Source organism: Bombus bifarius, unplaced genomic scaffold, assembly GCF_011952205.1.
Source record: "Bombus bifarius isolate JDL3187 unplaced genomic scaffold, Bbif_JDL3187 scf7180000007970, whole genome shotgun sequence".
Taxonomy (NCBI): Eukaryota; Metazoa; Arthropoda; class Insecta; order Hymenoptera; family Apidae; genus Bombus; species Bombus bifarius.
In genome coordinates this window covers 1755615-1768466 of record NW_022884356.1, presented here as the reverse complement: position 1 = coordinate 1768466, position 12852 = coordinate 1755615, and the positions used below count along the sequence as shown (strand labels likewise).

The 12852-nt window shown below is 38.6% G+C and overlaps 1 protein-coding gene across 5 annotated transcripts in view; it reads right to left on the bottom strand.

Moving 5' to 3' along the window:
* Positions 1–12852, bottom strand: part of LOC117213095 (voltage-dependent T-type calcium channel subunit alpha-1G) — a 110057-nt gene that overhangs the window by 67550 nt on the left and 29655 nt on the right. For all 5 annotated transcript variants that reach the window (XM_033458438.1, XM_033458410.1, XM_033458419.1 and 2 more), the window contains exons 2-5: positions 11708–11819; positions 9406–9539; positions 7180–7277; positions 5016–5187 (exon numbers count right to left, since the gene is read on the bottom strand). In XM_033458438.1, the coding sequence (XP_033314329.1) occupies positions 5016–5187; positions 7180–7277; positions 9406–9539; positions 11708–11819 (516 nt within the window). The remainder of the gene's footprint in view (positions 1–5015; positions 5188–7179; positions 7278–9405; positions 9540–11707; positions 11820–12852) is intronic.

The following is a 12852-nucleotide window of genomic DNA, read 5'->3' as shown; positions in this document are numbered from 1 at the left end:
TCTTATTCAATGGTTAAAGTCACGTGTCGAACGTAGATTGAAATATCAAGTATCGAATATTATCAGCATTTTTCTACGAATGGTATGCCATCTATTCGAATTCTAATCGAATTAGCGATATTATCATGCAACGATACTCTGCTACGATATTTTCTCGCTATATGGAAATGTTTAGCTAGAAACGACCATCGAGATCGACCTTATTTTAGCTGTATTATCGAATAAAAATAAATTTCTTATCCAAACAGGAATTTATTTGTGTAGGTAATGCGCCATTTAGAAAAATGCGTTCAATTATCGACTGTAAAAGTGGCGATACGTTAAGAGCCTTTCGTCTGTATCGATCGAAGTCGAACTTAATCCTATCCGATTATAACCGAATAAAAGTAGCTTTTAGTCGAATCAAACAGAAATTTATTCGCATAGTACCGTGCCTATCGCTCGTCGCTTGAAAATGAAAGTGTGAAATATCGTCCTTCGCTACTGTTTCTATAATTTTGGAATTGATTACTCTAATAAATTATCCCGATAGGTATTTAGAATAACTCGTTACAAACAACGAATAATTATTATCAGAAAGAGTGGAAGAACCGCGAAAGATTCATTTAAATAACCATCTCGCATAAATATTCATGGAAAAAGAATTTGAATAAAGCTCAACTCCGTTTCCGATAAATTAACGTGGGAGACCAGAGTTATTCGTCATTTCGATTGATTGTCACATTTTGTATTCATAATTCGGCTGCAGAATGACAGACAGATTTATTCGAGCGGTTACACGGTATGCGTTGATTTTACTAAATAACTGTTTGCTACATAAATCGTTGTCCTTACTATTTATCGCTACTCTGACGTAACTTTACACCTAAAATACAGCATAATCGTAGGAAACGAATCGAACTGAATATGTCTAATTAAAAATAAAAAAAGAAAGCTTATAGGAGAAAATTTTGCAATATTCAACGACATCTTTTACTTCACATATACGCGGTATTATTATTCCCACTATCGTGTTAATAATTTTCAGATAATTACTCTTGTGCCACAGGATGATAGATCTTGTTAAGCAGCAGACAATTTCCCTGTACTTCTTCCTAAATTGACTCGCAACACAGATACAACCTGACCCAGTTGCTGCTATCTCCCTACAGAGCATATCATTGTCAAGTTTCTGCTACGCCGACATAACCTAGTCACCTGGTCTTCGATAGAACATAAATATTCTTTCAACTTGTACGAAGATTAATTTCGCTGATCGATCGAAACACGTATTTAAAACAACGATGATATTTTTCCATCGTAATAATAATTAAACAGAAGTAAAGGTTCTCGATCAAAGGATAACCACGACCATAACCTTGCCATTATTCACCACTCTGTATAAAGCAGTAGTTGTAACGCGAAAAATGGCCCGATATAAAAACCGTTTAAACACGGGAGTGAAACGCGCGAAAGCGGTTATAAAACATTTAACTGTAACCTCGACGAGCGCGTGTGTTGAGGTCCGTTTTAAATAGTTTGCCCGTTCATTAGCAATTCCCCCTGTTTCTCGTCCAGCCACCGACATATACGTATCGTATGTACGAATAAATGAATCCCGCTTTTATGGCTCGGGGACATGCACGAAATATAATACGAGCCGAAAATTTCTCTCTTTTTCGATCGGCAAATTCTCCAACCTGCATTCTCGTCGTCCGGATTTTAACGAATCGAAAACCTTTCGTTCTAAACTACGTGATTCCTATGGATATACTATATATCGGAAAATACGTCTATGAATAGGAATCAAGTTGAAAAGTAGTGGGGAGGGGGAGGGGCGTACAGAGACACAGAGAAGAAGGGTGAAGAAAGAAGAGTACAAGGTGATTCGTGAATGCGTGGTGTCCATTCTTCAGGGGCTGAGCGTGCACATGGAAATAAACAGAGAACGTCGTACGAACGTGACGATGTATTCTACGTATCTTAGTTTTCCAGTTGAGGATTATTCGAACTATGTTGTAAGTGTCTGCCTCTGGTATTATCGTTGGACCATGTCGAATCTCGGTTACGCGAAATCTCCGCGATACATTTACTCGCTAGCCTGTACGCTGAGATTGTAAATAACGTGAGAGTGAAATAAAAGAGAAAAATATTTGCCTCGGCACGCGCAACCGTACATGTTTTATCATCGACCATATATAACATACAATAGCGAAGAAAAGGAAATTTAAAATTGATACGCTATGAATTTTAATAACTTTTGTATTAAAAACGTTTGACTTAGACGCGAATCCATTTTGGAAAATTACGTCGACCTCACGCGCCTCTTAGCTTATAAACTTTTTTTCGTCCGCCGCTGTAGCCGAAACGACGTTTCTCGTGACCTAAAGCTGACGAGCAATACCGATCGATTTGAATCGAGTAGAACCACGGTCGGTCGATATCCTACGCACTCGTGCAGGTTCATTATTATTCCAAAGGCGGAAAGATAAAAATTCGAAACTTTATATAGATGAAGTAAAAATTGGCTGTGCGCGTGTGTGTACAGGCAACGATAAAGCGCGCAGTATGCACGCGCATTGAGATACGAAGCAGACGTTTTGAACATTTTATTCGATCATCCGTAACTGGAAAATTCAAATACTTGGCATGTACGTTCACACGATGCTTTTTTATTTATTTATTTATTTATTTTAATGCTGCCAATTTTCATCCTCACTTAAAGCATGGACGTGTATTTACAAATCACCCTGTATATATATCGTGTGAGAGAAGAGGTGCGGAAAGAACGAGCGAAGAAAGAAATCGCAGCGGAGAGAGAACTTCAATTTACTCGAAGCGATACCTTGCCACGACAACTCGAGCTATATGTATATCGCCATGCATCTTCAGCATACTGCGTGAAAACGAACCGTACTGAAATATTCTTTTAGAAAGAGGATGCACTCACGTATATACGTACGCGTCCGTTGTCCGTATCAAGCTTTTCAGCACATCCTTTCTTTTTTCTTTTTCTTTCTCATTTAATGGAACTATCAGACGGCGAAAGCTTCAGTGCTAAGGGCATGCGAAGAAAAGTATCTTGTATGTTTTTCCTAAATCCAAAATTGACTTTGGCCGAAAATCACATGGCGAAATAATATCCAGATGGAGAGAATGCTTCCAAATAAACGCGAGTATCCAAATCATTTTTTGCGCAAATCTTTCGTGGATGTACCGTATTCGTTGCACGAAACACTTTGAAACACGTCGTTCTATGTATTATCGCGTTGGCAATTAGATGGTATTGACAAAATCCGTGATCACTCAGTTGCCAACCCGATATATCAAACGTATTTTATATTAAAATCTGCTACATGTACGTCGTACGTACGATATCATTTTCATTGACATCGTAACGAGACTGGATGATCGTGATCATATCAAAGAAGATATTTATCGCAAACATGAAACTTGAAAGCGATCTAAAAATTTACACGTTGCACGTAAATGTGCTACATATCGCGTCCATATATTACGTGTTTTATTTCCGCAATTTCATCGACGCTGCAACGAAACGCAACTGTCATGGTGATACTGGTGAAATCTCATACCAATCTGAAAATCTGCATAGAAGTTACAAGATACTTACTGCAGATTTATACTTGGTAAAAAAATTCGTATATAAAACGAACGACAGTCCGAAACGCTTAATTAGCGTCGAAGATGACTACGCTAGATACCACGGCTTCGTATCATCGTCTATATCGTCGGCTTCTATGTATTTCCAAATTTCAAATTCGCTCAACGTAGTCGCGGTACTTATGGTACGCGTGATCGCGGTGCTACGTTAAATTTTCAAAGTGTTACATAACGCACAGGTACTATATTTATAAAATGATCGCACGAACATTGGAATACCTTGACGAACCGCTATACATACGTTTCAGCGTGCATTTTAGAAAAGAGTAACGTTGACCCTTAGCACTGGAAGATCGCCGACGCGAGTTTCCGTGAAGTGCCATGTGAAAATCATCAAGCGAATGGATATCGGTATACGTAAAGCCGAAAATAAATGAGCGTGAAGAGGTGGATGTAAAATATCTGATAACGAACGATGTCGGCTATGTAACACGGAAGCGGCGCGGGATTCTTCGCGAGAAGCTCGTGATTCGCTATAAAGTAGGGCACACACCGGTCACGGAAATTCCCTAACTATACGCGACGCTGTTTAAACCGGGAATAAAACAAGGTCGAAGAAAAATATTCGCAAAGTGGTCGACGTTCATCGATCGCTTTGCGTCTCTCAGTCAAACTTTACGGAACTGTCATCGGCGTCGTAGAAACTGGTCGACGAATAGGATATTTCCAATCGAAATTGACACACAGAGAACGCGTACGTTAAGTTAAAGGACGTTGACGAGCGAGACGCGTCGATCTGCAATTGCGAAAAGTTTGTGAAACACGAATAAAAACGAAAGATGTCGGCGAGTTTCGTGATTACACTTGTCAAAGCGTGGAAATTCGTGTGGCAAATATACGTGGGGAACAAAGATGAAAGCGCAAAACAGCTGATTCGCAGACAGCAATTGGAAATGCACGCGTGCGCGTCCGATGGCTGAGTTAATACTTATCCAGACGTGCGTTCGTGTATTGCACCATCTTCTGGAAATAGAGTACGGCCGACGTTTATCTCAAACGCCTAGCGTACGCCGCGTGTTAAACGTTGACTCTCGACGATTACGTGGGGGAAGCAAGAAAGAGCGGATCAAAAAGAGAGAAGCGAGGTGGTAGAAGCAAGACAAAGACGAAAGTCAGAGTGAAACAGTAAGATAGAGAGGGTAAGAGAGAGAGAGAGAGCAAGAGGATAAGAGAGAGAGAGAGTGAGAGGGAGGGAAAAGAGAATAGAGAAGAAAATGCGGAATCGATGCGAGTTTAAGCGTAATAATAAACGAACCAGACGAACTCTGATCGTCTCAGAAACGCATATATGTACGTAGAGAAAAACCAATAAATGAACGAACGACAGAAGACGTATCGTTCGGTTTGAGACTTACTCGGGATATTTGACGTTGGGTAAAGCCTTCAGGAAACAACGTTGACGCAGGATGCCCTCCCACAGTTGCACGCCAACGATACCGAATATAAAGAAGACGAAGAAGCACAGCAGCAGCACGTTGCCCAGCATAGGAAGAGTGTCGAGTAAAAGCATCACTAGTATCCGCATACCTGTTGGAAAAAGAAAGACGAAATAGTGGCAAGAACAGCGACACTCGAGTCTCCTTTTAAAACAAGTCTCGGCTGTTCGCTATGATTGCGGCGCAATCGTGTCGTCTAGTTTCACCGACAGCGTGACAAATACAGGATTTCTTTGTTTACAGAGCAAGTCAGGAAAGTATTCGAAGACTCGAAGAAAGCTTTTATAAACGTAATCGCGCTTAGGCGAGAGATTTTCAAATTTCGTTGATATCGTAGTGAGATCAGCGCGATTACATCGGTCAATTTTGAAACGAATCCGGAAACGTAGGCTAGAAGCTATATTTATTGCAAGATATCTTTTAGCCGAGATCGTGAAGGCATTTCAACGATCAATTGTCCATTGTATTGGTAAATCTCGATACTCGGTGAGACCATTTTTAATACTTTTCGCTTCTTTTCGTTTTTTCTTTTTTTTTTTTTATATATCGATAATATCATATACCTTCATTTTTAATATCTTGTAGCTTCCATATACGTCAGTCGTATCTGATTACGTCGCTAATGAAATTTCAAAACGTTTAATATCGCACGGACGATGTAATATATCGGCGAAAGATTTCTATAAACGTTCAAATACTTTCGTGAGCCATTGTACGTCACTGGAGGAAGAATAATGTCATCCGGATACGGCGCTAAATAGAGATGTGCGCGAAAAAGTAGGAAATCACGAGGCGAGAAAAGCGAAGGACTTGTTACAGGCGGAACACTCAAATATAGTGTATCGCGGTTCTAAATCGATCCGCTCATTATTTGTTCATCTGGATCGTTCAGGAATAAATCTTCTTTCAAGTTCATTCATGTTAAGCTTACATCTATATCCTACTATATATAATCGTTGCGGGCCGAGAAAAATGTAAATTCGATCGAACAGAGAACGTCGGATCTTCTTTTCACGCGATTTTATTTAAAGAAGCTGCAATCGCGGCTGCAACGTAAGGAGTATCGAAAGAGAAACGAGTCGAGTGCTTGAGTGGAAAAAAGAAAAAGAAAGAAAAACACTGGCAAATATTTTTCAACGGACGCCGGATATAACAAGTTCGTAAATTTGGAAAAATTGATCGATCGGTGCGTGTATTAACTGCAAACGTAGCGTACGAACGAATAATGCGACCGCGTTACACGGCGATCCTCCGCGTTAAAATACATCGAAATTTGAAACGAAAGTTTTCAGCGTGGCAAATCCATTGCGAGAAATGAGAATTTTTGTTGCGACTAATTTTCCTATTATCGCGATCAATTAGAATTTTTCCCTGTAATTAAATACTTGGAAGATGGTAGTCGTCGTAAATAGATCGTTTATGAATATGCAAGTGTTTATAAATAAATATGAACGTCTACCGGTTATGTAAGTTTGAGAAACGGCGTGAGAAGCGACTACAAGTAAGTTAGAAAAGAATATGTAAGTAAGAAATTCTTGGCCCTCCTTTAAAATTCAAATCGCGTTACGACAAAAACTCCCCTTCATGGCGGTACGCGATAAACAGAAGGAAAGAATTTTATCTGGTGATTTGGATTAGCTTAGGGACCAATTTATGTTCGATTGCACACGCTTCCAACGAGAATCAATTTTCTTGTAAACAAAGCTCCGTAGGATAAAACTTTATTTGTTCTTTCCCGACTTATTTTTGAACGAAGAACCATCTTCCCTCGGCAATACCCTATGCCTTTGGATTCCGATTCACCTTGCACATGATCGGTATAACGACAAATATTCTCTCTCTTTTATTTCTTTTTTTTTTTTTTTTTTTTTTTTTTTTTTTTGAAACGGATAAATTTATTCGGTGTATTTTATTCGATCAGAATTTTGGCCAGAAAGATCGAAGCAAATAAATGTCGCGAACGTTGGTTCGCTTGGATATACGTACGCGCGATTTATATATTTGCCGTCTATTATGAAAATTGTTTATCGTAAAAGTCAGCGTTTTTCAACGTACACAACCAGTTGTATTTTTGTATACTCACTTGGAATCCTGTTGATGGCACGTAGAGGTCTCAAGACTCTTATAGTCCTTATGGCCGATAAATTCATGTTTTCCACGTTCAAACAATATTCCAGAGCACTGAAATAGAATAATCGAACATAGAATTTTTCTTCTTTGTCGAACATTTCGTTCCGATCGCAAATATTTATTCCACGCCAAGGCGTTGTTTTTCTGTCGAATATTTAGTAAACTCTGGTGGCAAGGTTGGCAAAAATGAAGATATAAATTCCATTCAGACCGAATCCGTTCAAAACGTTCGAGATTGAATAAGCATTCGTCAATCAGAATTCTGCGATGTTAGGTGAAAATGAAATTAGACTGCTGAAAGCAACGTGTTGTACGTGCTCCCCTCTTGTAATTGAATTTTATCCCAAGTAAATTTATTTATAAATGAACACGCGTAACTACGAATTCCCCAAATGTTTCACACCGACTCGTACGCGTTTCTACGTGTCCGTTGCGTTCAGAATTGTAAGAAAGGAAAACCTACGTAGAACGAAAAGCCGTAGTCGATTTGAAGGATAATCGAAGAATGGAAATATTTCGTTGCCTTCGAGCTACCTTTTCAATTATAAAACAGAATGAACGTGATACTGGGAAACACGGCTGGCTCGCGTAAAATCGAATAAGAGTTTAGCGGTTTATCAATTTCACGAGCTCCTAAGTACCTCGATGGAACCTGTGCGATTAACTTTACCCGCGTGACACCGTTCAATCCGCGAAACTTTATTTCACGGAAAACTTGCCACGAAGTACGTTCCGACCTCCGTAGCTTCGAACCAACCACCGAATTAAGGGAAACTTTCGCGCAACTTGCTCGTTCGTTATACCAAAATAAAAATTCCACACGAATAAACGCCAACTCTATTCATTCCCCATATCCAACTTATTCTCGTATCTTGCTCTTTCTTCGCTCTTCCATTCAATTTCGTTTCCATTATTTCGTTCGTTCGTAAGCTGCTCTCTCGTTCGCCAACGAGACTTATAAAAGTCGATCTATAGCGCAACTATTCTAATCTGTCTGAATAGATTTACGATGCAACTCGGCGTATCTAAATCTCACGGCGACAAAAATTCCGCACAACTGGAGTTCGCGGAGTAAAGTAGTCGAGCGGTTCTTTACGCTGACTGTCGCTTCTTACGAGAATAACCGCAGTTTAATGGACTATAGATTACGTTGATACTTGTGATTAAATATGTTGCAATTAAATACGCTGTACGCGACGTGATTAATCGCGATCAACGATAATCAGCGTGAGCGTTGATATTGTCAATTTGCATGTTTTCAATAATTGGCGAAATAAGAGATCGGATACGGAGATCGTTCAGATTGGTACGATAGCTCTAACATCGAGATAAGATTTCGTTGTAACAGATAGGATTTAGGGAAATAGCGGTCTACCGTATCAGAGGGAAATTTTACGCAGCGTCTGATGTAATTGAACTCCGGCTAATTGAGTTCACTTATCTACATATGTGTGAACTCTAATTAGTCGAATGAGAAATGGCAGGTCATGAAGCGAATCAGCGAGACAATTCTCGCTGCATGAACTCCAATTATACGTATGTTTGTCCTCCAGTGGATCCAGGTAAATGGAATTTCACCGAGTATTGTTCGTCCAGACACGGAACCATTCTACTTGTTAGCGACTTTCAGGTTTCATATTCCACCAGGAACCTTTCAGTTCCTAAAAATCTGATTAAATGTTATCGTTAAGGAGAGATTGCTCAGATATTTTCCAGCTACGATAAATGGTTCATATTCCGGAAGAATAGAATATTCGAATTATTCTGTCGTGTACGAAACAACAAATGCGGAAACAGCGGCGTGTTCCGTGTTACGCGTGGAATGCGACTGTACATTCCAGAAGGTGATTCGCGAGGAAAGAGCATACGAGTCTGCGAAATAAGAGACGATTAACCCTCGATCCGCACGCTGGGTCGTTTTCGACCAGCGATTTTAACTAATTTTTCAATCTTTCCACACTTTTGTCTAAATTCTGCTTTGCTCCGAAAAAAATCAAATTAACGTAACGATGGGAACTGTCGGACGATATTTCGCATTCTTGAAGGAATATTCAAGAATTTTGGAAAAAATTGTTGCAAACACGACAACCTAGAAAAATCGGCATGAACTTGAACGACCCAGCGAACAGACGACGCGAACAAAGATAAAGTTACAGACGGAGGATTGACGAACACTCACCCAGCCGCTACTATGAAAAAGTCCAATCTGTTCCAGGAGTCAGCGAGATACGTTCCTTTGCCGTAGATGCCCATCGCGACCATTTTGATCGTCATCTCCAGGGCGAAGAAGGCGAAAATGATGTCGTCGAACATCTGTAAGCCAGAAAGCCAGGCTGGCCGATTAGACGACAACACGCTTAACCCGATCGGGCGTAATTGATCAAGGACACTAGAGCAGCAAGTTGCATTAGCTGTCGAACCACCGACTACTGTTCAATCGCGTTTGCTTCCCTTTTCTCTTTGACGTGTGAAACCAAACGTGGAAAGCAGGACAAACAGCGCAATTAATCAATCGCCTCTTGCATCAAGACTTTCGTGCTTTGACATTTTTTTCTCTTTGAAGGAAACTTTCTTCGCGACTCTTCTTTTTCTTCCTTTCATTTTTCTTCTGGCACGAGCCAGAAAACAAAGATAGGACGAAAATGGGACACGAAGTTTTCCAGAGAATCTGCAGGGACATAGTTTCGCTGGTTTTTCATACCGACGTTAATTTGAATCTTCAGACGTATAGATTAAAGTTCTTAAGCCTCGTAAACCGGTTCGACGATTTTTTATCGAATCCTGCTTTCTTAGTAATCGATTCTCGAAAGCTATGGTAAGCGAAATTTTGTTCGAATGCCACGCGAAGTTTGTTGTAATATCATTGCGTTGCGATGTGGTTATTTGTAACCGATAGCGCAGACAATAATTTTTCCTCCTCTTTATACAACATCGAATAGCGATAAAACATTTAATTCTATTTGTTCGATCTTGTTTAGTTTTTAATTTAAAATAGACGCGAAAGATCTGTAGCCTTTAGGGGTTGAAATATTTTTCTTTACGTTTGAAAAAAATGAGAGAGAGAAAATTCGTGATTTGTCGTTTCAATGTTATGTGAAAGATATTCTTAAAACGTTTAAAGATCTTTTCTCACGATCGAAACAAATGGAATTGGAATAACAGAAATCCGGAGGATAACAAAATTAAAATTCAATTTTCATTTATGGATTGCATAATAGAAATTTAATCTTCGAAATAGCGTTTATTGGTTTTTAGAATTTTGATCCATTTTCACGATTAATCGCTGGATTCGGTGAAATCACGCGTGCATTTTTCGATTCCAGTAATACCGAATATCTTCAAATTCATTTGTAAAATAACAAAACATTTTCCCGTAATATATGGTCGAGCGGTGTATGCAGATTAGCAGATATTAACAATGGGATACACGTGAATGTCAGAGCTGACCCGAAACGAGGCGAAAAACGGGTTAACAACTGGGTAAATTCTATACGCATATTCTGTATAGCTTGATAATTAAGTCGTATCACTAATTAAAATTATTCAGCGTAGTCGCGCACGCTGACATAAAAACAGCGAAAGAGAAAGAGCGTTGCGATTTCATCGCGCAAGCTGCAGTCGAAAGTGCAGCAACCTATAAATCGTGACGCACGGAATTGTAATTGCAACCTTTTGCCAAGGTAAATCTGAGCTTAACACCGCACCGTGACAAATGAAAACGAGCAGATAAAGGCCACCGAGATTCAATTATATCTTTTCTGGCTTTTTTCTTTTTTTTTTTTCTTTTTTTTCAATTATCACTCGTAATTAACGATAGCTGCAAATGGCTTTCACAGATACGTATGAAGAGTACGCAAGGAAAGCGTGGCAAATCCATATTTGCTTTTTTGACTTTCGACCATTTATCGTAAATTTCATACAAACGTTCACGAATATAACCGAAAATGGATGACAAGTTTACGAAATTTTGTAAACAATCGAATAAAGAATAGTTTTCGCAATGTCCAACAGGCCGGAAAAATATGTATTCGGTCGCACAATCGATTAAAGGGGACAATTTTGAATCGATTAAAGGGGAAAAACTTTGAAATCGATCGCTGAATTTTTTAATTGCTAATCGTGCTCTTCGGATACGGACTCGAATATTTATAATCGACTATGAAAGATTCGAATAATATTGCAGTATATTCTTTTATAAATATTAATTTCCATGCGAGAAAAGAGAAGCAGTACGTTCAAATATTTGAAGTAGATTCGACAGATTCCACCGAACTGTACAGACTCCAGTAGTTTCAGCTATGTTAAACTAGTCTGATTCTAACGTTCTCTATCTACTGCGCACAGCGAAATCAATGTTTCAACAGAGACTCGCTTGCTATCTTCGAAGCTGGCTATATTAAAATCTTAAAAATTATGAAAACTTTTGAAAGAAAGTAGCTATAAAAATGTTCATATGTAGGGAGATAAATAAATATACATACTTGCAATATTTTACAGCGGTTTGTCACACACTGATCGTCGACGCACGGTTGGTACATTCCCAGTGTAATGCAGTTTAAAAGAATTACCATCATGCTCACTCTTTCGAACCACGTGATCATACTATGTTAAGGAAAATAGTTTTCTTCCGTTTCGATAATTAATTAACGCTAACCACAAATTATCCCGATGAAAGTTACGTGTTATCGTTTAAACACGAACAAATAGGATTGTTTATAATCGCTCGAAGGGTTCCACGTGTCAGCAAGATCAACGCTGTATGTTGAATGAAAAATGCGTTTAAATCAGTTACAACACGAGTTGGCAAAACTACGTAAACACCATTACGCAAATTAATAGAAATCTGACAATTCTCATAAATGAAATATCGTCTTTTAACTTACGATGTGATTTAAACATCTGTCGATCTTTTGTTAATAATTACACGCATAATGTAATTCGCGTTCGTGATTAACGATATAACAATTTGTGTCGAAATGAACAATTTTCAAATCTTTAATACTTCGAATTAATGGGAATAAATTTTGTTCCATTTTATATTCCAATAACATCGAATCACTGAGACACCTTTCTCTTGCAAGAACGAGATTGTTAGCTGGAACGTAGTTGTACGGCTTCGTTCGTGTCAAAATATTCTGCCATTTAGTTAATTACGGGGAGCACTGTACGTAGCTAGCAATTACGAGACAGAGCTCTTGTCAATTGTTTCTGTAGGAAACGTTAGTTAATTAGAAATTCATTTTTATCGTGATATTAATTGCAGTCTGTAATCTGAAAACAAAGGCACACTGTCGTTCATATTAATCACTGTAAGTAAGAATTTGCAAGACAAACAGCTTCTGAATATCTCAAATGAAAATGTTCCTTAAAATAATTTATATTTGTACGCTCATGTGTCTTTTCGTTAAATTTTTAATAAATTATTCTATCCGTAAAATTGGTTAAAAAGGACACACAGCAAAATTCGATCCAACTGCACTAGCTCGAATTATCATACGTTAAGAAACTACATGTATCACATTACGTCCACTTTTTTCTTTAAGGGGGTGTCCTGAATTAACTAAAAAATATAAGTAAAAAAGTTCGTCGAAAAGTTTATTTAAATAATTGTTATAGCAACTTAAAT